Genomic DNA, 27,662 nt, shown 5'->3' with positions numbered 1-27,662 from the left:
ATTTATATATCACTATTTAAAAATAATTAATAAAACAAAAAATAAAAATAAACTACTAAAAAATAAAACTAAACTAAACTAAAAAATAAAACAATAAATGACTAACAAAAAATAATAAGTAAAACTTTATACGCGAAAAAACTAAAGAAAAATCATTTCTATAAGACTGCATAACAGCATAACTAATAAATAAATCGTAAATAAAAAATCCTAAAAAGTATATGAAATAAAACTAAAGAAATATATGAAAAAATAATAAAATCTTGATTTGTTGTTCTTTTTTCGATGTATAAATACTTTTTTGTTCTTTCTTTTCCATTCTTTTTATTTATTTCACTCATTAACTTTTTTAACTTATATTTTCAATACTTCTTTACTTATTTTCTTTCAGATATTTCTTTTTCTTTCCTTCTTTTATAACATTTATTTATTCTTCTTTTTAGTTGATTTTATTTTTCGTTTAATTTATACATTTTTTCTTTTCCTTTGTTCTTTTTTCCTCTTATCTTTGTAATCTTTATCCGTTAGAAAAAAGCGTCCACCATTTCACCAAAAAAAACTTTGCGTGCCATAATTTAAATTAGTATTCACATGTTTCTCAAAATTCTTTAAAAATAAATATATCTTCTGTCATTTTTATTTACGATAACAAAAGATTACTTTTCACAGAGAACAACACAAAATTACAGCTATTTATAGAATATGTTATTTATTTATTTATATAAAATATATTACATATTATTGAGTGTACTGTAAAATATAATACATATTTTTAAGTGTACAGCAAATACACATTTAAAACCGTTGCTGTATTCAAATTCTTGAAATCTGGCAATAATTTCACTTTAAAAATCTTATAGTTCTATGCCAGAATATCATGTTAATATTAAATCTAACAAATCTAGATTACATTTAGTTTGAAACATTTTTTCCGAACCAGAGAAATAAACTTCCTGTTAAAATTTCATGTGATAGCCTCTTGTTCTTCACAATTGGGACGAGGACGTGCCCAAGAAGGAATACTTGCACTCTGAAGCCGTATATAAAAGCAAGAAAAAATTAAAAATACTCAAAAATTTTCTTCTTTTTTATTATATATATATATATATATATATATCTATATATATATATATATATATATATATATATATATATATATATATATATATATATATATATATATATATATATATATATATATATATATATATATATATATATACCGTTAAAAATACAAATTAAGCAATGCAATGAGATCCGACGTCAAAAAATCGATTAAATGAAGTCTAACAGGAAACTCATTTTGGACATCTGTGGTTTTTCCGTTGTAAACTTATCAACTCATAAACCACGTTAGCTTGTAACCTTTTAGAGCACTTATTTTACAACCACAACGTACTAAGTATGTGATGAGATAATAAAGCTACCCCCTCCCCCTCTTTTCATAAAAAAATTAAAATAAAAAATTATATGAAATACTTTTTTTAAACTTTATTCAAAATAGCATTGCAACCTTATCTCTTCCCCAACCTCATCTATTTACCATAGATGATTCCATGTCTTTGTTCGATCACTTTATATCAAGTTTGTATAAACCATACTAAAACCAATTGTGAACACACCGTTAATAAAAATGTGTTTTTTTAATTTAAAAGAAAAATATAATAAATTTTTCAAAAATAACTCTTATTTTGTCCAGTTAGAAAATGTTTAGCTTCAATGAGTCTTAAAATTTTTAACAAAAAATATAAAATATAAAATTTAATTATATGGAAAATTTAATTTTCCATATAGTTAAATTTTAACTAGCCTTTAATTTTTTAATTTCTCTAAATGAACATGTCTTAAATGAACAAACAACCAGGAAGTTTGGCTTTGAAACTCTGAAAATTTCAGAAACTTTTCTTGTATCATGTTTATATATAATATTGAAAAGTTATGGTTTTTTGTAATCTCATCAAGTGTTTTTGCCAGAAACTTTTGATTTGCGATGGCCATGTTTCTGTCACATTCTATAAAGGTGTCATGCCTATACAGAATGTTACAGAGTTCTAATTGGTAGTAAAACAGTAATGCTATAAAGTTTTACAGTTTTATGAACTAGATAATAAATTATAAAATATTTCATCCTATATTTTGCCTAGCACATAAGTTGCAAATCAATTTAATATCCTTTACATTTAAGAAAACTGATAATTTAAAATCATGCAGCATAGAACATACATCATCAGACCATCTGTTTCCAACAGTTTCATCATAGCAATAAAAATATAATTTTTGAGTTGAAAGTAAACTAGCATTTAATAAATAAAACATCAGTTGCCTGAAATAGTATACATATTGGTTTCAAACGTTTCGGCATTTTTTTTTTGGGAAATCCAAACAAATTACTTCACAATTAAAAGCATAATGAGTTGGAAGACATATTATTGTTAGCTACTAGGGTAGACATACCAAAAAATATATAAAATTATCATCATTATCAACATCGCCATCATCATCATCATCATCATCATCATCATCATCATCATCATCATCATCATCATCATCATCATCATCATCATCATCATCATCATCATTATCTTCATCATCATAATTATTACCATCATCATCATCATCATCATCCTGATCATGATATCAATAAAACTTACATCATTCTGGAAACTTGGTATTCCTAAAAAAAGAATATTTGAAATGATTTTTCTAATTAACTAAAAATTTTTGAAAACATTTAAAAACAGATAAAACTTTTTTGGTTTTGCATTAACCAATGGTCAATACAGTATGGTTAATAACCATGCTGGTCTAAAAAATAAAGTTAAAATAACTTACTTCCTTTCTGCTTGATTGGTTCTAACTTAAATGCATGACCATTTTGTTTTGATTCAAATAAATCTGGACAATCTTGAACTTCATTTGGACTACTGCAAGCGATTGGGGCAGTTCTGTTTTTTTTTTTCTTTTTTTTTAACTGCCTATTAGCGTCTATTTCAATTTTTTTTGTTTTTTTCTTGCATTCAACACGAGATGAGTTTCCTAAAGACTCATTGGAAGATCGAGCAAGAAAAAGATGCACACGAGAACCATTAATTGCATCAACCACAGGTTTCTCTTTGGCAATAATAGAGTCTAAATTTAGTTTATTATAACTTTTATTAGATTGTAAAATTGGAACTTCATTTATATTAGGTCCATTTATACGATCAGTACTACTGCAACTATCATTTTCATTGTAGTAAACTTTTTTAGAAAACTTTTTAGTTTTTCCAGAATGTTTCAAGTCATCAGAACTATTTATAATTTGACTACTTTGAAAGTTCGTATAGTTTGTATTTGAAATATCATTTTTATTTATAAAGTTTTCTTTAGGAATATTTTTTTTATTTGTTACTTTCTTGCAACTTTTTTCATTTTTATTATCATTGCTCACTTCACATGGAGGTGAAGGAGGAGTAACAATTTTCTTTTTGACCTTCTTTTTCTTTAAATTTCTTTTTTTATTATGCACGGGATTATCATCTAATGTATTTTTCAAAATTTCTTCATGTTTCTCACTTTCTTCAACAATATTTTTGTTTGTTTTGCTTTTTAAATTAATTGAAGAATCTTCATCAACACAAGAGTTTTTTTTTTCGATTATCTTCGCCTGAAAATCCTAAATTTAGAAATTTTAAAGCTGCAATAATAAATATAATAGAATAAAAATACAATAAAATAAAATATGATAAAAATGTAGTAAAAACACATTTTCTTCTTGTACAAAATATTAAAAAAAACCTTTATTTTACGATCTCTTTCTTTTGATTTCTTTTCTCTTTTTTCAGTGACTTTCTAAAAAGTTAAAATTTATGTCAAATTAAATTTTTTTACATTTTGATAAAATAAAAAAAAATCCTAAATCTGTTTAATTATTTACTATAACAACATTTTTAATATTACATTAGGTATCTGAATAACAAACATTAACAAATAACAATAAAAAAGTTTTAAAAAATCAGGTTACCAAAATTCAAATTTAATATAAATATAAAATACATTGTTTTTTTTTTGGTTTACTATGTTACTTTGGTTCTAACAAGTATTTATTTGGTTGTAATAAACAGTAGAATTTTTTAAATGCTTATGTCAGCACAACTTTTTATTGAAAACTTATATATAATTTTTTAGTTAATTAGTATTTATTTAATAGATTTTTATCTCTGTATTTTATTTATTCAATAGGTTTTTATCTCTGTATTTTATTTATTTAATAGCCTTTTATCTCTGTATTTTATTTATTTAATAAATTTTTATCTCTGTATTTTATTTATTCAATAGATTTTTATCTCTGTATTTTATTTATTTAATAGATTTTTATCTCTGTATTTTATTTATTCAATAGGTTTTTATCTCTGTATTTTATTTATTTAATAGCCTTTTATCTCTGTATTTTATTTATTTAATAGATTTTTATCTCTGTATTTTATTTATTCAATAGATTTTTATCTCTGTATTTTATTTATTTGAATTTCTAAACAAAAAGGTAAAAGTTTACATTAGCAAATTTTTTTTTTCAACTTACTTACACATGTGACCAAAACCAAAAACTTAACTAAATAATTAATGTATAATCATGTTTGGCTTTACAAACAAGTAAAAAATATAAATATATATTATAATGCAGTATTTATTATAATGTAATAATATAGATTTATAATAGAAAAAAATGACTTCAATTTATTTCTTACTATTTGTTCCTTAATATTTCTGAATGGATTTCCAGAAACTACATCATCTTCAGAATCTTCTGCATCAATATCAATACCTGCTTCTAATGCAGCTTTTTCCCTGTCTCATATAATAAACAAAGTTAATTAAAAAAATATGCAATGTTAATGACAACATTAACATTGACTATATAACATTACCTTTCCTCTCTTAGTTTTTTAATTCTTTCCATTCGTTCCGTTTTCTCTTTTGCTTCTATTTCTCTCTAACAAAATAGACTTTTATTTTTTAAATATGTTTTTAAAGAACAACTCAATATTATATTACTAATATTTTTACACCTGTATAGCAGATTCTTTTTCTACTTTTTGATGAATTTTTTGGTGGTCATTTTTTATACATTCTAGCAACCAATTAAGTCCTAAGAGAACCAAACAAATTTGAAAAATTTATTTACAGTATCTTAAATTTTTTAAGAATTATGCGCAAAATCCTTAAAAAACTACCCAAACTTAGACATATTACCTAAATTTATACTTTGATCTGTATTTTTACCATAACCTTTAGTAGCAGAACATAAAAACTAATGTAAAAAATAGTAATAAATTTAAATATAATAATGCAAAATACAGCATAGAAATATGTGTATAATTATTTATAAAATTACTAATACAAATAATGGTATAATGTATAATATTAAACAAATAACATATACCTCAAATTAAAAAAAATATAACAAAAATATTTTATCATTAAAAAAAAATTAAAAAATATAGATTAGAATTAAATTTTTAAACTTCCTTACTACATTAAACTTAAAGTCATGTGCTTTAGAAAGTTCATTTAAATGAAGTCTTTGAATAATCTTCTCTTTCCCTAATGCACCTTCTTTGTCTTGCTTATTTCCTAATCTAAAAAACAACAATTAAAATTTTGAATTTAATTGCAAATAAAACAAATAAAACCAATATACATGTTTTATAAATGAATATTTTCATTGCAAATTTTATGAAAATATTTTACAATGTAATAAAAATTTTAAAAGATTTATTAAGTTTTATAGTTAAAAAAAAAAAAAAAACCATACAATACGACAATTAATTTTTAAGCTTTATATTAATACTATTTTTGTTGATAAAAACTGATAAATTATTTATTTTTGCACAAAAATTATTAACAACTCACATTAAAATAGGTTTCCCATCCACTTTTGAATCATTACAAATTTTCTCTAGCACATCACTTGACTCATCGATGCGACTTTCATTTACAGAATCAACAACAAATATTATACCATAAATCTAAAAGATTATTTTATTTCACTAATTTATGAACAAAAATTTATTAATTTCTTTTTCTCATCACACTCTAACCTCTTAATTGCTCACGCTCTCAATCAACCATCTATAACCTTCTCTAAATTTTTCAATTTGTCATCCTTTTTTCAAATCTCTACCAACTGACTTTTTAACTAACAACCCTCAACTGTTTCTTAACTTTTCTCCAAAACACCCTCTTAAACACCCAACCTCGCCTTTCTCTAGAATTTTAAAAACACAAACATTGATAAAACCACTTCACTATAAAATCTGAGTGCAGCTAGGAGATACTGTGGACTTTACCTAAAAATCTTTTTAAAATAAGATTCTGTTGCTGTAGTAACACCCCTTATACTAATTTTTACATTACATATAACAATAGTTTGTGTTATTGTGAAAATGTCATGACTTATTGAAAATTGCAAGCTATGATGTAAAATCTCTTAATCAATAAGTGCTACGATTAAATAACATGTAATGTAAAAAGATTCATATTTTTTCAAGTTTGATATATCTTTAAAGAAATTTTTCTGACAACAACAACAACAACAAAAAAAAACATCAAAAAATAATTCACTAATAAATTCAAAACAAATACAAAAATTAAAAAAAAAACAAAAAAAAACATACCTCTGCATAGTATTTTTCCCAAACTGATCGCACACCATATCCACCTCCAAGATCAAACAAAGTTATATTCCACCTGCTAATGTTTAAATTAGCATTAGCAAATCCAACTGTAGGAGTTATTCCATCGGGTGGTTCTATTTATTTTAAAACTCAATTTAACAAAATCAAAACTTAAAGTAAATTCAAAAAAACTAAAAAAAATTATACTAAATTATCCCATTTAAAAGCATTTGAAACTTGAAATTTAGAATATGGCTCTTGGTTTTGGAAGTGAGAGTGGTTTGGTTTAAAAACAAGAACCAAGGTAGTTTGGTTTAAAACTAAGAACCAAAGTGATTTGGTTTAAAACCAAGAACCAGAGTGATTTGGTTTGAAACCAAGAGCCAAATCACTTTGGCTCTTGGTTTTAAACCAAACCACTCCGGTTCTTGGTTTTAAACCAAAAAAATCTGGTTTTTTGGTATCAAACTAAATCACTCTGGTTCTGACTGATTTATTTTGACAAAATCAAAATAGATATTTTTGCTTTCCTATAACACAAACAAAAATAACACGAACAAAAGTAATAAACCAAATACCATGCATATCTGCCATGGTCAACACACAAATGGTATTTTGTGAGAACTGATGTAGGATATTTTGATTTTTTAAATAAATAAAAACGCCAAAACTTTAAAATATTTAAAAAATAATTTATAGTTTCAGTCTTGAGTAAAAAAACATTTTTTTTTTTTTGTAAAAAATATTAGCAATTTAGTAATATTTGAATGAAAATAATAAAAAATAACCTCCTTGTAGACTTGCAAGCATTGTTGTTTTTCCTGCATCATCTAGGCCAATCATCATTAGCTTAACATCTCTGCATAAACAAAAAATTTTTTGTAAATATACTGTATTTGGTAAGTTAGCAATTATTATTATATACTTAGGTCATTAGAATAGTTAGTAAAGTTACAATAAGACAGGAAATAATTAAATATTTATTTATTAAACACGCTTAAAAGAAAAACTTAAAAATGGAAAAATTTGAATATTGAGTATATATTAAAACCTGTTTCAGAACAAGCCATAACCAATGAATTGGTTCACGGTGATTAAGCACCAAAATATAGTTAAGCTACCAAGTGGGCTACTTTATATAAAGGTGGTAGAGAGAGTCTCAAAGATAATCCTTGCTCAGGGCACCCTCAAACCATGTATACAACTGAGAATATTGAATGTGTGCAAGCCGTTATTGAGGAAAATCCTTCTGCAACACATGATGTAATCAAAGCCTTGACATCAATTAATCATTTTACAATCAACAAAATCAACAATGTTCTTATAAAAAGAAAGCTAACATTACGTAGTAAACTTTAACTTAATATTTGACCAGGGCCAAGTTTGATAAAATATAGCCAGGGTCGGGGACGGGGCTGGGTTTGTGACCAGGGCTGCATAAGCATTTATACATCCTAAAGTATATTTTTTTATTCAAAATTCATGTTTTATTTTGTATATATATGCACATGTAAAGACCATTACAATCAACATATTCAGCATAATCATCATTACCATTATCATCATCATCATTACCATCATATTCATCACCATCATCATCGTCATCATCATCATCATCATCATCATCATCATCATCATCATCATCATCATCATCATCATCATCATCATCATCATCATCATCATCATCATCATCATCATCATCATCATCATCATCATCATCATCATCATCATCATCATCATCATCATCATCATCATCATCATCATCATCATCATCATCATCATCATCATCATCAGGCTTTAGCCTTCCTCTCTTATGCTGTTTTTCTAATCATAGTCAATGCTTAAACGAGCTATCATCTCTATTACGATAAACCAAAACTTATTCTTGTTTGGCTTGTTATTCAACAAGTTGCATCATTGTATCTGTCCCTTCATGCTAAAAAAACTTTTATTAATCCATTTTTTCTTTGAACATTGAAAAAACTATATAACTCTTACCCATCTTCATATTTTTTTTTTTTTTTTATACAACCTACAACTTTTTAAGTCTTCATTTTACTATTTCCAAGCTTTTTTATCAATTGTCTATTTTAAAAGTAAATCATAACTTAATAGTGGTTGCTTGCAATCTTGTTGGAAGTAAATTAGAGTTTAAAAATTTATAAATATATGTCAGTATTTAATAAATAGTAAATATAAGTATAAAATTATAATATACAAAGTATTATAAATTTTTTTCTAGTCCTTACTATCAACCCCTGCTAAATCTTATAACTTTACTGGGACTGGGTTTGCAAAAAGTCTCATTTTAGCCGGGGCTCAGTTACTTCCTAGCATTACGATGGATACCCCACAAGTTAACCTATCAAAATTGCAAGAATAGAGTTGAGGTAAAGAAAATTTAGTCCTTTTCAGAAACAGCCCATGGAAGCTATGCGATATTATTACAGGGGATCGTTTTAGGGGGTCGTGGTTTTATTCGAGACAAGTTGGACACAAATCGGCTAATGCTAGTTGAGTCAGTGAAGGTGAAAGTCCATGAACTATTGTAAGATGCGAGAGATTTAGGTAAAAAAAAGTTCTAAAAATTTTAAACTTCTCAATGATAACGCTCAACCTCATGTAACTCAAACCATCACAAATTGTCTTAACCAAGCTGGAATCACAATAATTTGCCAACCGCCATACTCACCAGACTTAGCTTTATCCAATTATTGGCTATTTGATTTGATAAAAAAAAATCTTGATGGTGATACTGACGTTGAAAGTCAAAAAACGGCATAGAAAAGCTACTTCAAAGTATGCCGAAAGAAGAGTATAAAAAACGTTTGACAAATGGCTTGAAAGGATGCTAATTTGTATAGATAATTATGAAAACTATTACAAACATTTAATAAAATTAAATTAAAAAAAAAAAATTTATCTTTATTTTATAGGGGAGTTCTATGAACTTTCCTAACGACCTAAGTAATTAATCTATTTTGTATCATACTATTAAATAAAGTGTCTTTTGCATATTAAATTATATGCTTTTGTCAAACTAATTTGAACTTTTTTTCATAGTAAACAAAATAAAACTTTATTAACAAACAGTATAAATATTTTATAACAGACTTTACAAAACAATTTAAACTTCACTGGATCAAATGATGTCATCATTCTATAAATCCATTAATTTGACAGCTTAGGAGTTATTTCTTGAGATATAAGGCATTATTTTAAATTCCTTTAACATTTAAACATAAATCATTTGAGAATGAAAACTGGCCATAATATCTCCAATGTCAATATAATATATGTCAACTGTCAACAGAAAAATAACTTTATTTTAAAAACTAACTCACTTTCAACCAAGCTGCAAGCAACCACTATTTAAGTTGGAAATTACCAGAAAACAAAGAAAATTGTTAAAGAAGGAAAACAGTTGACAGAAGACATAAAACAGGGTGTTATCCAGCCCAATGGCACCATGTATACCACAGAATTCCCAATGGGTTTAAAATTCCCAAAATTAAATGACCTTCTTTTTTTTAAAGTAATAGGACAATATAAATAAAAATTTAGAACAACAAATATTTATTTTATTGTTCGGCAAAATAAATATTTTGTAGAACAATAACAACAAATATTCCCAATATTGCAAAAATGCAGTAAAAAATATATTCCTGGCCAACACCCTGTAGAAGAACGTAAACTGTATGAGTCCGGAAAACATGATGTTAAAAGAGAGTTTTAAAGCATTAATGTATAAGGAAAGAAACTAGAAGGATGCAACTTTGCTGAATAATGAGTAAAGCGAGAATGAGTTTTGAATGATGGAGCTAGAGATAATAGCTTATTTGAGCAGCAACAATGATTTATGTAAAAAAGAGAACGAAATGCAATCTTATGACAATGGGGTAGTGATAGTGACAATAATAGTGTAATGGTGGTAATAATAACAATAATAGACAATAGTGGTAAAGACAGTAGTAGACAATAATAGACAATTGATAGTGACAATAAGAGCAGGTTTAACTATATTTACAATATGATTTTAGACTTTTTCAAAAAGAAAGTATAGAATGTAAAAATAAGAATTAGCCCAAATATGACAATAGTATTCCATACAGAGACAAATAAAAGATTTGTAGAGGTAGAGAATGGAATTGGGAGCAAGAAAAAGGATATTGCAAGCAAAATGTTTGTAGAGAAGAAATAAAGTAGAGGACTCAGTGAGACCGTTGCCATTCATCAATATAGGATTATCAACATAGGATTATCAACACTCTCGCTTCATAAGCGAGACGTTCCGAGTTTGATCCCCACTATGTCCCTGGTAGTACCGCGCTCAACTTGTTTCTCCACGCAGCGGCCTTGTTCGTCAAGGTTCGTGTTTCGGAGTTATAGAGTTGAGAGAGGGTTATAACCACTATTTAATAACCTCCTCATCTGTAGTGGCCTTCTCAGCCTTGAGAAGGTGAATAACAAAAAAAAAAAAAAAAAAAAAAAAAATATTGTAATAACTATTTGGAGTAAATAATTGGGTTTTGTTGGAGTTAAAATTTACAACCCGCTACAGGCCCCAAGCTGTTACAGATAAGAGATCAAATTCAAGATTGGCTGCCTGTTCCAAGGGATCAAAAAGTGATGACTTTTTGTCAAGACAGGACACAGTGGGCCAGGTGGTAGACAAAACCTACAAAATAAATATTTATTATATTCAAAACCATATAATAAAGCATATTTGTAATACTCCATTTAAAATTTTGAAAATTGTTTTGAGTATAATAGTATCTTTTAAAACCACAAAAATCAGTTGCGGTTTCATATATAATGAAAAAAAAATTAATTTTTAATTTTTTTTTTTAAAAAAAGCCTGAAATTTTTATTTTTATGCATAGCTATACTAAACAGTAACTTTTAATATTTTTTGAGCTTATGGGATTATTTTATATATTTAAACTATTTAACAGTAAAGGGAAAAAAATGTAAGTAAAGATCAGCCTTTATAATACACTTATAATCTAAAATAATGAGGTAAATTTTTAACATTTAATACTTTTTGTATTAAATGTTAAAAATTTTTGACACGTTTTGTACAAAAAGTGTCACATAATTTAGAGAACCTACGAGAACTTATATTAAATACTTGAATTAGTAAATGCAATATGTATACAACCTATTTGAACTATATACATTGCCCCTAACTTCCCCTTTTGGGTTTCTTTAACATTTTAAAATAATGACTTGTAACTTATGTTATTTGCTTGAAATCAACTTTTACTTCTCGTAAACAAAAATACATGTTATTTTGTTTGATTCAATACAAATTGTATTGATTCAATACAAACTGTTTACCTAACAATTTTTTTGTTTTTTTGTATAGTAATAATATAAAAATTAGTGCCAATTAGGAACTTATATGACAAAATAAACTAGTTCCTAATGATACACCATTCTTTTCATCGAAATTAGTTGTTCTAGTTTCTGCAAATATTAAACTGGAGGATTCTGAGTGAAAAATTTTATAAAATTATAATGTAAAAGCTGCTAACAATAATAATACTCAGTTTGAGAGTAATGAAAATTGGCTAGCTCAAGATTTTCAATACACCTACGGTACATTAAATGCTACATCATCAGTTAATGAAGTTGGGAAACCATGTCGCTCTTTTGAAAAAGCTTATAACAGAACAAAAAGTATAAGCTTAATGTTATTAATATTTTATTCAACCATAAATTACTTCATGCAACAAAATTGAAACTAAGAAATGTGTTTAAGTACAAAACTGGCACAAAAATTTCTGAAATTTGAAATAAAACCCCCATTAAATGTGCTTAGATATATTCACCTGATAAAGCTTTAGCATTAATTATTAATGGTGATATATCAAAATCAACATACCAGCTTCTAAGAAATAGTGCTGAAACAAATGGCTGCCAAATGTATCTTTTTTGTATAATGGTATAAGATCTTCAAAAGCTAAATGCTATCCCAAGAACATTCAAATAGACGGCTATTCAGTACAAACACTGCTAAAAGACTTTTTAAAACACACCCTTAAAAAACTATGTGGTATACAAACTGTGCTAATCACAATGCTAAGGAATTAACTAAACTGATGTTTAGATGCAAGGCTGGTTTTGATGGTGCTACAGGATATAGTGTTTACAAACAGGTAAGTTAAAATGAAAATAGTGACAAATGAAGAGTGCCTGTTGATTATTTGCATAGTACCTTTAGAACTCAGTAGACTTTATAATTAAAAAAACGTTGTAATACTATTCATCCAGAATGTGCGGCCAATAGAATACAAATAAAATAAAATACATTATTACATATAGAGATGATAAATAATCTACAGACTTATTCAAATGTCGTGGACATATAATAATATCAATAATAGAGTTTCAAATCTAGTGATAAATTTTTATTTTTTCTGAAGTGCACATTTTTATTTTTAAAGTTTGTTGCATCAATTTTTTTTTAAGTTTATTCCACAAAAAGAGTTTGTTATTCAGTTTAACGATTTTAAGAAGTTATAGGATTTCAAATTAAAAAATTATAAACCCACACTTTTAAAGTTTTATAAAGTTTGTTAAATAATTTTTATTATTAGCAACCATTTAACTTAAAATTATAATAAAAGTAAGTATATCTTAATACAAAGTGATTCTTTGGAGATATAAAAGGGTTTTAGTAAAAAAAAAAAGATCAAAATAATTTTGTCCACCATTTGTCTAATATCCAGCCCACTGTGCAGGAGTATATAGTTGTGTTGTCAGCAAACAGACCCAATTTAGATGTAAGTTTGTCAAGAAGATTAATATAGATGAGAAACAATACCAAGGATAGAACCTTGTGGTACCCCAGAAGTTACTGGAAATGAAGAAGATTGATAGCTTTTGGGGACAAAATTAATAATAAACACGACTTTAATGCTTTCAAGCCTATTAAATATGACTGCCAATCATATATGACTGCACTTTTTTTACAAATACTTTTGTGTTTATATACAATACAATTTACTAGAAAAACATTATTTTTTTAACTCTTAAATGTCTGAGCTAAAGACTAGCTTGATTCATATTTTAAATAAAAACATTTTATTTTAACATTTTGAAAATTGAAGCAACAATTGTAACAATTAAAAAAATATATTCTAAGGTATTTTAAAAATATTTAACAAAGATTATATCATTAGACAGAAAAAATATATAAAATTACATGTAAAACATTAGAACTAAAATTTATATATAGTCAAAAAATTTCAACGCAGTCAAACTTACTATCCTTAAATTAATATGTGCAGAGTCATGCATAGTGAAATCCTTAAGTAAAGATTCAGTGAAGTATTTTAAGGATCTGTGATTGAATTATTTGTGGTTTTTAGAAATAAAATGCCAGACACTTTTGACTAACAACCTTAAAAATAAGAAAGAAGGTGATATGTTGCAAGTATTTAAGATAATACATAATCTTTGAAAAAATAGAACTTGTAAACAAACTTGTTGTTGAGACAAGAGTCTTTTACACAAGGTCACATGTTGAAATATATATATATATATATATATATATATATATATATATATATATATATATATATATATATATATATATATATATATATATATATATATATATATATATATATATATATATGTATATTTATATATATATATATATATATATATATATATATATATATATATATATATAAATATATCTTAGATGGGAACTGAATAAGGTATGCCAAATCTAAATACACCAGTTAATATATATTAATGCTTCATAGTTAACAAAATGCCTTATTTTAGATATAGGTATTCAATTCACTTGATTTAGCTTGCCTAATTACTGATTTTTTTGTTGTTGACAAAAGCAAGAGATGTTCATTTAATACAATGCCTAAATATTCAATCTTATTTTTATTATTTATTTTTTTCCTCTTATTCTGAAGTTAATTTTTTTTTTTGATTTGCTACCTTGATATTTAATGATAAATATTTAAGTTTATTTTTGTATTTAAGGAAATACAATGGTTAACAGTATTGAATGCCTTCTGCAAATCAACAAGCATTCCTGCAACAAACTGTTTTTGATCAGGATCATTTATTTTATCTGTTATTTTAAGAAAGCTAAATTGAAAGCTGTATAGGTTTTTATGTTGATTTTAAAAGTCTCTTATGCATAAATAAATAAATATATAGATATAGATCAATAGATAAAATTATCAGTTATGGATTCACTTTTCAAATTGGTACAACTTCAGTAAGTAAGTCAGGAAGGTCTCAAGGCACAACATCAAAAAAAAAATAACAACAACTAGTTTAACTCAATTTTCAAATAGTTATGCAACTGTTACAAAGCTAATAGTAGTCTAATGTGTAAAATATAGCTCGAAAAAAGGTCATTTACAACTTAAGTAAATAAAAATTCATTACCTTGGTGAACTGTTCCATGTTTTGATCCATGCAAAGCAGTTTGCCATTAATTTAAACATTTATGTATGTTCATAATTAACTCAAATGTTACAGTACATATAAAAATTTTACTTTAATGAAATGATCAAAAAATTTCAATTACATTATAACAAATAATTATGGACAACTTGCTGTGCATTAAAATTAGGAAAACAGAATAATAAAATAAGTAAAATTTTATTTAATTTTTAAATTTAAACTAAAAATCAAGTCCATTAATTTTTACAAAGTTTATAATGTTAAAAACAACTGTTCTATAAAACAGAATTTTTTTAAAATGAAGTCTAGCTCCTGTTATATTAGACTTAATAGATACTTCCATAAAAATACTATTAGTAATAGTATTTTTATGGAAGTCTAATATAATATTCTAATATAATAGGAGCTAGATCAAGACTTTATTTTTAAAATACCCTGTTCTATATATAGAGAATAAAAACAACGTTTATAAATATAAATGTTGTTTTTAACATTATAATAGTCTATTATAGCAGCAAATAAAAAAAAAAAAATTAATCCAAAATTATCTATATAACAAAATTCATACATACATACACACACACACACACACACACACATATATATATATATATATATATATATATATATATATATATATATATATATATATATATATATATATATATATATATATATATATATATATATATATATATATATATATATATATATATATATACATATAGATATATAATCTGATAATTAAGTTATATAAACTAATAACTTTTTTTAAAACTTTTTTTTGCTGACTCATTATTTAAATTTTCGTAGAAAAAATTATAGAGTTAAAGAGAGAAAGAACTTCAGAACATATTGCAAATCTAACCATATTGAACCATTTTTATAAACAATACCACGTGATACATAATATTTTTTTGGCTATGACAACGAGATTAACAAAGCATTGATAGTTGCAATAACTTAAAAAGATAATATATTCTATACACGGATTACATATAACTTTCTAAATCCAATTGATAAAATTTTCATTTTATTCTTGTATCTCTTGTTTTATAGTCTTACAAAAAAATATTACAAAAGCAATTGCGACATAAGTACATAAGTGTAAATAATCCTAATAAGTTATAGAAATTATAAGATAAGGGTCTGTAAAAATCCGCCCTAATTAAAAGTTTTCTGTATATTAAAACCTATTATCTAAATGAGTATTTTTTTTTTAAAGTCCAAATTCACTCGCAATAAGGTTGCAAGCAACCACTAATTAAGTTGGAAGTTAATAGATAACAAAGCGAATAAAAGTTTTTAAGCAGCTAGATCAGGTCTAATAACATTTACAATGCGTTTTAAGGTATTGTCTACAAGGGAGTTGGAATCATTAAAAGAATAAGCTCAAATAAGACAATAGCGTTCCATAAAATTAAGAACAAAAGGTTTTTAGCGGCACGAAAGAAAATCAGAAGTAAACCACTGCAAAGTACATATAAGATTGCTAAGCTTTAGATGACTTTGTTAGTTAAAAATGGCAATCACAACAGGGCCGTTCCGAGGAAGAAGGGGGGGGGGGGTCTAGCCCCCTACAAAATTATGGACAACTTTAGTTTTAATTATGGCAAATTAGACACTGAAGTCGGCAAAATTGGATCTAGAATTGGCAGTCTGTAAATGTATGCTATCGAGGACTGGCTTATTATTCAGCAAAAAACGGAAATGTCACCCCCTCCTCTTATAATCTCTTCGGGACGGCCCTAAATCACAATAATAAGAGGCAACCTTAGCAGATACAAACTTTGCAATTTATTCTATATGGCTTCTAAAAGAATTCATTAGTGAAAGAATCCAAGAGGTTGTTAAGTAGAGAACTCATTTAGAGTGTTGCTATTTATTATTAAATTGTATTGTTGTTTTATCAACAAACAGAGCTACTTTTGAGGTACTGTTATCAAGAAGATCATTAATATAGATGAAATACAACACAGAAACAAGAGTAGACCTTTTTAGCACCTCAGAAAGTACTGGATAAAAAGAAAAGTGATATCCATCAAATACAACTTGAATACATTCTATTATTGTTATTATTAAATAAAAATTGAAAACATCAAGTTGACAAGCAACCTATATATTTTTATTAAAATTTTTTCAAATAATAATAGTTGTTGTAGAAATATTTCAGCTCCTAATTGTTGGAGTCATTTTTAGTATTAATGCTGATTCATACTTGGTTTTATTAAACAGCCTTTTTTACTGATGTATTTTATTGGGCGTTTACATAAGTAAGACTCCTGGATTACTATTCTTTTTGATTTTGTTATATTGTTATTTTTTTATAATTATTATTCTGTTTTTTAAAAAGGTCTTGTGTTATTTTTTAACTTGTTTCTGTTAAAACTATTTTCAACAAAAATTAACTTAAGACACTTAATATCTTGTTGAACGCTTTGCGGTGAGTATATTTGTTTTGCTCGCGTTAAAAATCTTTTGAACACATTATAAATAAAATATGGTAACACGAATGAGTGAGGTTTAATTTATACGTTGTTATAACCTCTTTTCTAAAAATTTTAAATAAGTAACTACCATTTTTATTATTACGTAATATCCCAAAAAATCTTTAGCTTTTTATTGTTATTTTCCATTTCGATTGTAAAAATGAAGAAACCAGAAGCATCATTGATATTATTAAAATATGCATAGCTATCAAAAATACTTGTAAGATGTAGATTTGCAATTGTTAAAGTACCAAAAAGGATTTTTGAAATATGGTAAAGAATTTTTTTTTTAATATTTTTGTAATTATTACTGTTTGAAAAAATTTTAATAAAAATATGCACCTTACTTTGTCAACTTGTTTATACCTTACGTATAAATTATGACCTTTTAAAAATTCATTATTGTAATTAGGGGAAAGTCGGGATGCCCTGGACGGCGGCGAACTCCGGACACTTGATGTACTGCTTAAACTAAAGAAGTGATGTGACTTTAAATGCTGTAAAAACATTTGAGTGAAATTATGGCATATGCAAAATATCGATCATAATATGCCGAAGCGATTTGCTGTGAGTGCAAAATATTGTTTCCAACCACTATATCATTATATATTTTGATTCATATATTAATATACCTAACTTTTATGTAAACTAATAACTCATTATTGATTAAAGATACATTGACAAATGTATATAAAAAAATTCGTTTAGTACTTTAACTCGTTATCGTTTAGTACTTTAACTAAAAAAAGGTTTTAAAACTAGTTTTTGTGAATGAGGTATGATCGGGTTGTGTCGGATAAATGTTTGGAGGGCGGTTCTGGACAACTTAATCCATTTACATATTAAAAATGAGCAACTTTTTATTTAATTAATAATACATTCAATATAATACACAAACCCATAATAGTAATTCATTTAATTCCAATAAAAAAAATTTGAAAAAAATGTTTTTAAAGTGTTTAAATGATGACATTTTTATTCTCCTTCCTTGTATATCAGAGGCAATTTTTAAAGGCGATTTTTTTTTTAAATGTGTTGAGAATAGTCTATTGCTAACTAATTATATACTATATTTGTGTTACACGGGTGAAAAAAAAAAAGGTAAAATTAAGGTCCGGGGCTACCTTTCAATTTCGAAACATTTTTTCTTTTATGTTTTGTATATTATTAAGGTACACAATAAATATATTTTTATCTAACTCGATTGATAAATGTTTATACTTTAAAAAAGTCTTTTGACACTTTGTTTTTTGTTAACACATTGGCACAATCTATTTTTTTCTTAAGTATCCGTGGCTACCCAACTTTCCCTTATTATTTTTATTATTATTATTTTTGTTATTGTTATTATTATTGTTGTTGTTGTTGTTGTTGTTGTTGTTGTTGTGGTTGTTGTTGTTGTTGTTGTTGTTGTTGTTGTTGTTGTTGTTGTTGTTGTTGTTGTTGTTGTTGTTGTTGTTGTTGTTGTTGTTCTTACTACAATTATTATCATTATTATTATATTGTTTTTATTATTATTACTATTACTGTTTTAAATGATTATGATATCGAAAAGATCTAGTTGCTGTTGTTTAAGTTAAGATCTGTTACTTTCAAATTTCTAAATATGATATTTTATCTTAAATGTTAGATTATAAAGACTTTTGGAACGTTAATGGTGATAAATAATTATTGACAAAGATTAGTCTTTCCATATCTTGTGTGTGGGTCTTATTTATAACATCTCTCATAGAAAGACAAAAGTATATGCAAAGAAAATTCTAACCGTAGTAATAAGATTATTCTTAATGGTAAACGCCATTCTACATTTCCATTAACTTTTGAAGTACTACAAGTTTCCCAGTGGTTATAGTGTTCTAGACATCTAAAAACGTTTTAAAAGATTTTTTAAACTCATAAAACACGTTTTATGACCACTGCGTCCCATTTTAGGTTCAATATTGTTTTTTATCTATATTAAATATATTTGTGATATGTTTGTTCTATTTGAAAATGACAAATACTCTAAAGAATATCTGTCATCTTCAAAATGAATATATTCTTCTGTCCCAATAAAAAGTCATTTCTTAGATTAAGCATACCGCTGTTGACCATGTCATCATTAGAAGAACAACCCTAAATATGATAACATCATATTTAGGGTTGTTCTTCTAATGATGACATGTTGTAAAAAAGCATCGTAAATTTAGCATAACCTGCTTATGTTGCCAAACCCAAGCCTCTGTCTCATTGCTGTATATGTCCCATCGTTTGCAATTTCCTCGAGGACTGGAACTATATTTCATCTTAAAAAATATTTAACTAAACTTATTTAAATAATTGTTTTATAAATTAATGTTTCATGTATAATATCTAGTTTACCGGTTGTTTTTGGATTTCAACGGGCGGACATACTCTTACGGCTAACCTATGTTTACGGGCGGACATACTCTTACGGCTCCTCCTGTCCGCGGATATATTCTTACGACTCCTACGGGCGGACATACTATTACGGCTAACCTATGTTTAAATAATTTTAAGTAGTTTTTCCTAGAACATTAATAACTATGTCAAATCTCAAAAAATAAAATAAAAAAACTCGTTAAAAGTTAAAAAAAGAAATTATCTCTTACAATAATTTTTTTCATCATACTTTCACACGCATTTTAAATTTAAAAAAATGTCGTGAGTTTTATTATATGCTATGTTAAAAAAAATTAATTAATTTACCATAGGTTTTTTTATCATAAGAAGTTCGCTTTATTCACTTTATTCGCTAAGTTTGCTAAAGCGCTCTGCTAAAACGCTTCACAAGAAAGTTCCAATGTTAATGTTATGATAGTTTACATATTTGAAAAATTCCTATTTCAGCTAATTTCAGTTTTATTTTGAATTTTAATTCGCTTTCATTTTACTCACAAATCATTTTAAAACTACTCTTTTTAAAATGTTTTGGCTAAGAAAAATATGGCTTTTATTGCTCTCTGTTAAAAAAGAAAATAAAAAAACCAATCGTGCTTTAAAAAATAATTGGAAGCGGTGTCCAAAAAAGTTATAGAACGTTTTTAGAAAAAAGGGTTTTTTTATTTAACTTTCAATGAAGTTTATAAAATTTGGCTGGGGTTTTCTTACACTGTTTTTACAATAAAGATTTTTTTTAATTTTTAATTTTTATTTCTTACAAATCTTTGTAAAGTGGTTTTATTAAACCACTAAACAAAAATTTTTAAATTAAAAACTCGTGCTTGCCAGTTGCTCATTATTCCGTCAACCTTTAAGAAAACTCTTTAATTGTCAGGTTTAAGCATAAAATCAAATACGATTATACTTTATAGGGATAACTATGTAAAGTTTAGCGTAAAATTGAATAAAATAAACCTGAAAATAGAGTTTTCATAATCAATTGTTGTTCAATATTACAAAAAGAATTAGTATTTAAAATTTTCAAAAACGTTGGGTGGATTTAAACCTCTAACTTCTTGATTTTAAGCCAAATTTCATACAAATAATCTACTATTATTATTAATTATCAATGTGCAATAAGTCATTGAGAAATTAAAAATTTAAAGAGTCAAACGAATTTGCCATATTTGCATAGACACTAATTCTTTCACAGCATACCTGCGAAAAATGTACTTTCTTAACAGCATTGTTATTGATATATTTCACTTGCTTGAGCTGAGAAGTTTGTTCAAATAGGGGAAACCGGGGTAAGATGGCTTTTTATTTAACAACTCGACGAAAAAATTTAAAAATGGGTGGAAATAAAACTGTATTTATATCTTGATTTCTAAAACACCGTTTGAATTTTTTAAAAATATCTATTGGCAATAAACGAAACCAAGGCTTAAAAAAAATACCTTGGTTTCGTTTATTGCAATGGATGGTGTCCTTTAGGAGTCACTTTTTAAGGAATATTCTTTTGCGGTGCGTGTTTTTGTGTTACTTTAGTTAGAGTAGTTGGTAGTTTTTAAAATGTTACAAAACATGAAACAAAAAACACATTATAAGTTATCTTGCCCCGGTCAAGTGACAAGATGACAAATTTATGGCATTTACATTTTAGTTTTTATTTTAAATTTATCTACTTGCAAACTGAAAGGTTTATGCAGGCAATCAAACATTAACATAAAACAAACATACTGACAAAGTATTATTGTTTCATGACTGCAAAGTTTTGCAATAATTCAGAGTTTTTAAAACGTTCTCCATTGTGTCCCGGCTTCCCCTAGGTACAAGAGTAGATTAGAATATTTTGTACAAAATGAAATTAAAGAGCAAAAAAAAGCTAAATATTTTAATGAAGAATTTTGCGGTGAACCTGCAGAATTAAATTGTTTTAATTCTGCTTTATATGCACCAAGGTTATCTAAAGAACCACAGTAAAAGATTTTTAGAATTTCAAATTTTATAAAATTTCCTTTTATGTTACTTATATTTTCTGCTTGCTTTGTGATTTTGGTAAAAACAATTACCACTTTAATAACTTTAGGTTACGTGCGTATCATTTACAACACCGATTTGAAAGAAAAGATTTGATCTTTTTTTTGTTGCGTTCTTGGCGTGGGTGTTGTAAACGTGAGTTTTTTCATCTTATTTTTAAAATATTTAGTATTTAAACTTTATTATTAATGATTAAAGTTTTTATTATATGCAGGGCCAGCCCGAACAAATGCAGGGCCCGGTGCAGGATAACCTTGCGAGGCCTTAATATTATTATAGTACATATATGTACACATATATGATTTTTTACACATATTATTTACATATGGACTATATTTTTATACACGTTAAACATTGGCACTAAAAATAGTAATAATTACACCAAAAATATTATAAATACATAAACTAACATTTTAGTCATCAAAATTTTCTTTAACAAATCAAATAACAAAAAATAGAATTAAATTGAAAAAATATAGATATATTTATACAAAGAATTCCAAATTTATCTCCTTGCGTGTTTATGGCAAGTTCGGAGATGATATCATCGTAACTTAGTTTTTTAAATTTTTAAAAATTTTAAAACGTTTAAAAAATAGAGTGTTTTTTTTATCGTAAATTATAAAAATAGAACGTTTTTTCATTTATTTATAAAAACAGAATACTTTTAGTCGAAACTTATAAAAATAAAACATTTGTATCACAAGTTATAAAATTAGTACAATTTTAGAGGAATGTCAAGAAGCTTGTTTTTTAATCAAAAGTATAAGGTTTTCTTTTATTCCATTGTATATGAAATACACAATATGGTTCAAACAACATATATAGTGTGCATTAAACATTGTTACTTTGTTAATGATATACATGTTTTTCACATAAAACGAAAAAATAAGCCAACTTTATTATGCCTGATTTTAAGTCCAAATGTAAAGGACCTTTCAAAGGGCGGGACCGTCGGAATCGCGGGGCCTTGTGTGACTGCACCGCTCGCACCGTCCTCCGGCCGGCTCTGATTATATGCTCTTATTTATTTTTCCAATTCCTTTTTCATTGGTATTAAGATTTTTTTTTTTTTGTGGAAGTGCATTGATATTGAAGGCATGTTGACTTACTCTTCTAATATATTCGTTTAATTTTTTACATCTATTTTCTACATACCTGTCAAGTTTCATAGAAAAAACATTTACTCTCTCATACTTTTCGAACTCCCGGTATTTACCCAATATTATGTTTTCTCACTTTAACAAAAACCATAAATTAACAATTTGTGTTAATCTGATGTATTACGGGCTGTTCTTGATAAACTCACCCAACGTTTCGAGGCTTGTCATTATCAGCTTAGCGAACTTTGATAGGATCATGTCACTTGTTATCGCTTCAATTCTGCTTTTATATGAAAAGTTATGATTTATAAAAATTCTGACGTGTACTCCAGATTTTCAAGGTATTTACTGGTTTAAAAGGAAAGCTTCGGGATGATACGTGTTGGCTAGCGTGCTTTTAACAAAATAGTTTTTATGATGCTACATTTTATCTTTGTATTTAAATCTTTTTATAAGCAATACTTAAAAACAAAAATGTTTTGAAAATTGTTTAACTAAGTTAAATTAGGACATTAGGACCTTTAAAATTTTATTTATAAAGTCTTTATAAAAGCGTTTATGTAATATTGTGTTACGATTTCTTAATTTTTTTTGTTTTACATTTAGGGGAGAGTGGTACTGAATGGACCACAAAATTCGCCTTTTTTATAAACTCGATATTTTCTTATATTGTCAATAACTATGGCGAATGTATTAAATCAAAAGACAAGATTGATATCTTAACGAACTATCCTTAAAGGCTGTAACCCTTTGCGCTAACAGAACATAGTTAAAATGTGCAATAAATGTGACCCGTACCAAATTGTTTAGTGGTCCATTCAGTACTTTTGATTGTACTGAATGGACCGGCCCTTGTACTGAATGGACCACAAAATAAGCCTTTTTTTATAAATAAGATAAATATCTATATTTTTAAAACTATGGTAGATAAATTAATTTATAAGGAAAGATTGATATTTTAACTAACTATCCTTGTATATTGAATACTATTTTGGAAGTTGTAAGCCAGTGCGCAAACAGAACATAGTTAAAATATACTATAAATGTGACTCATACCAAACTATTTAGTGGTCCATTTACTGCCCTTGCACTGAATGGACTAGCATTTTAGTTGATTTATTTAATGAATAGCAAGTTACACTATGCAAAGTAATTAGGGTGATAAATGGAGCTTAAAAACAAGAAAACGGTATGTTGAGACATTGATATTTCTGACAAAAAAATTAAAATAAGTTGAATTACTTAATACAATTTTAGAACAATCAGATAGTCAAAGTACAATAGTCACAAACATATTGGCTGGCATTATCTGCACTTGTGCAAGCTTTATGTGCCCAGCTTGCACACTGTCTGCAACGGTACCACACTTCGTTGTCTTGACCCATTTCTTCACATATAGCACAAAAATCATTATTTGATATAATACCTTCACAAATATTTAAACAATCTTTAACACCGTTGTCACTTCTTTCAACACAAATATCATCAGCCTCATCATTATTATATGTCATTAATGGAAACTTCAGAGATTTAGAGTTATTTGATTTCTTTTTTGGTTTCCTTTGGCGCTTATTTGTACTATCTCTTTGTTTTTCAGAAAGGTTTTGTTTTTTTAAATTTCGCTGAAGTTGTTGATTTCGAAGAGCCTCTTTAATTGGAGTATCAGTTAGAATCGAAGAGGAGAGCTTTTTACGAGCACCTTTAGATTTTTCTAAACGAGCTTTTGCAGAAGGATAAGGGCGTATACTTTCTACATTCAGGGTATTGCTTACATTTTTGTTGTCTTTAACATTTCTATTTATTTCTATTAAAACTGTATTGATGTTGAGTGTTTCAGGATTGGATTTGTTTATTTCTACTGAAACTGAATTGATGTTAAGTGTTTCAGGATTGGATTTGTTTATTTCAACTGAAACTGGATTGATGTTGAATGATTCTGGATTGGATCTGTTTATTTCTACTGAAACTGGATCGATGTTGAGTGCTTCAGAATTAGGTTTATTAATTTCTATTGAAACTGGAATAATGTTGAGTCTTTCAGGATTGGGTCTGTTTGCAACCTGAGATAAAAAAAAATCCTCATCCTTCCATCGATCAGGTTGAAATGGACTTATACCAGATGCTGAAAAACCACTAATGATGTTAGCTGGCATTGATACTTTTGCCCAAGCCTTTCCAGAAATTTCTGCAATGTCATAGATCGAGACAGTTTTTCCTGGATGTGATACTAACCAGCTATCAATTTCACGATTATAATGGCATTTGAATGGTCCATAAACTGCTATATCTAGTGGTTGCAGTTTGTGTGATGTATGGGGTGGGATTGTCAAAACAATTACACCATTATCTGATGATAAGTCAATGAAGTTAATGGACATATGTGTCTCATGATTATCTAGTATCAATAGCACAGGGTTTGCCTTAGATGGTCGAACACTTTTTTTAAAATGATTAAACCACTCCATAAACGTTGATTCCACCATCCACCCAGATTTGTTGGCAGTGCCAACAGAACCAGGAATTGAATTTCGCAGAAAATAATCTTTAAAATAAACACGTGGAAAAATGTAGAATGGTGTTATCGATGATCCACTTGCATTTATTGCATTGCACATTGTTACCAAGATACCTCGTTCTGCACTTGTAACAGACGCAACTTGCCGCTCTCCTCTCTTTGCTAAAACATGCTCTGGCACTTGTACAGTAGTAACACCAGTCTCATCAACATTCCATATATCATTCAGTGAAAACTTGTATTTAATCAAAACTTTATGCAGATTATTATAAAATATTTCGACATTATGTTTGTTGAATGCTGACATTCGACCAATAGATGTTGCCTCTGGTTTTCTTATAACCAGTTCTGGATGACGCTTTAAAAATGCTCTAAACCAATCTACACCAGCATGTTTCTTTGTTTCCCAAGGTTTAGCAGAACCTAGACGGGAATGTGGTAATTTCTTCTCAAGTTTGAGAGCATATTCAAACGTTAGTGCTCTTAGCTTAATTGGACTTAAACCATATCCCATTTTTGCAGAAACTAAACAATATTGAACCAGCTCGTGTTCCTCTGATACTGAAAAATTTTTCATAGAACTGTTACTATATGGAACACACTGCAATTTATTTAAACCGTCTGGTGATAGTTGAGCTTCTTTAATTCTCCTTTTAAGAGTTGAACGTTTGACTCCAAATATCTCAACAGCTTTTCTTTCAGATAAAGTTTTTGTCAAAACATTCTCAACTGCTTGGATCATATTAATGGGATCCCAATCACCTTTTACTGCTGTTACTTTACGATGTCTCATAATTGTTCTGAAATGAATAAAACTTGCTTATAACCGTATTATAAAAAAAAATCATCAGTGCTATTATATATATATATATATATATATATATATATATATATATATATATATATATATATATATATATATATATATATATATATATATATAATAGTAGTGTGTGCTATATTAGTATAATAGTGTGTGCTATATATATATATATATATATATATATATATATATATATATATATATATATATATATATATATATATATATATATATATATATATATATATAATAGTAGTGTGTGCTATATTAGTATTATATATATATATATATATATATATTTATATATATATATATATATATATATATATATATACATATAACATAGACAAAATTCTATATTTTATAAAAGTTTGAATGTAGAATAATTTGTATACGATGATCAACAAGCTTAAGCGATATAAATAGAATAAATAATTTGCAATATTTAAGTATTGCAATTTAAACAATTGCACTTAAACTAAGTCTTAGTTTAGTCTAAGTCTTAGTCTAAGAATAATTAATTATTATTGGTTTTATTATTTTGTTTTTTATATTATTGTAGAAGCTACTGATAATTTGATATACAAGATATTTTCTATTACAAGAAACTTAGACATTTGATTAAGTCTCATTACATTCGTAATGTTTCTCGATGTTTTTTAAAAATTTTGATACTCAATTTTTTTACTTATCCTTACTTCTTGTTCGTAATAATTATCCTTCATTCAATCTAAGAAGTTAAATAATAACAACATAAATAATTTAATATATCGTAATAATATTACGACATATCAAATTATTCAAATAATGAAATAAACTGCAGATTAAATTATTACCAAGGTATGTAAATAAGTAGTATGCTAAAGTCTTTATTTTTTTATTTCCTAGTTCACACTTCCATTGTTTGTTTAAATTAAAAAATTTTGTATTTTGTTTTAGTAAGTAACATACTGAAGCGCCATAAATACTCTTACAGAAAGATGAACCGGTCCATTCAGTACCATCAATGGTGGTTCATCCAGTACACTTATTAAAATGCACATATTACCCATTTAATTAAAGCAATCAGTTAATCATATAACCTTCAATCTAATGTTATATAAAGTAAAAAATATATATCTATAACATCATTATTAATCATAGTTAACTTTACCTTAAAAATTTATTGTAAATTGAAATAAATTGAAAAGATAAAAAATTACTTTTGAG

General features: G+C 26.5%; 2 protein-coding genes across 2 annotated transcripts; both read right to left on the bottom strand.

Annotated features, from left to right (window-relative positions):
• Nucleotides 1–566: 566 nt before the first annotated feature.
• On the bottom strand, nt 567–15,196 carry LOC100207279 (ADP-ribosylation factor-like protein 13B). The gene is made up of 13 exons (XM_065793746.1): nt 15,084–15,196; nt 7,445–7,515; nt 6,657–6,790; nt 5,893–6,008; nt 5,513–5,618; nt 5,233–5,290; nt 5,049–5,128; nt 4,908–4,972; nt 4,728–4,827; nt 3,778–3,831; nt 2,833–3,655; nt 2,652–2,674; nt 567–1,030 (listed from the first exon to the last, which is right to left on the bottom strand). Exons 1-13 carry the CDS (start codon nt 15,140–15,142, stop codon nt 965–967), a joined length of 1,755 nt encoding a protein of 584 aa, XP_065649818.1. The 5' UTR covers nt 15,143–15,196; the 3' UTR covers nt 567–964.
• A 9,111-nt stretch (nt 15,197–24,307) lies between these two features.
• On the bottom strand, nt 24,308–27,428 carry LOC136078283 (uncharacterized). Its single transcript, XM_065793745.1, has 2 exons — nt 27,290–27,428; nt 24,308–26,430 (listed from the first exon to the last, which is right to left on the bottom strand). Exon 2 carries the CDS (start codon nt 26,421–26,423, stop codon nt 24,378–24,380), a length of 2,046 nt encoding a protein of 681 aa, XP_065649817.1. The 5' UTR covers nt 26,424–26,430; nt 27,290–27,428; the 3' UTR covers nt 24,308–24,377.
• Nucleotides 27,429–27,662: the final 234 nt, after the last annotated feature.

Source organism: Hydra vulgaris, chromosome 03, assembly GCF_038396675.1.
Source record: "Hydra vulgaris chromosome 03, alternate assembly HydraT2T_AEP".
Classification (NCBI taxonomy): Eukaryota; Metazoa; Cnidaria; class Hydrozoa; order Anthoathecata; family Hydridae; genus Hydra; species Hydra vulgaris.
The sequence above is the reverse complement of the archived record's forward strand: the minus strand, read 5'-3'. Positions and strand labels throughout refer to the sequence as shown.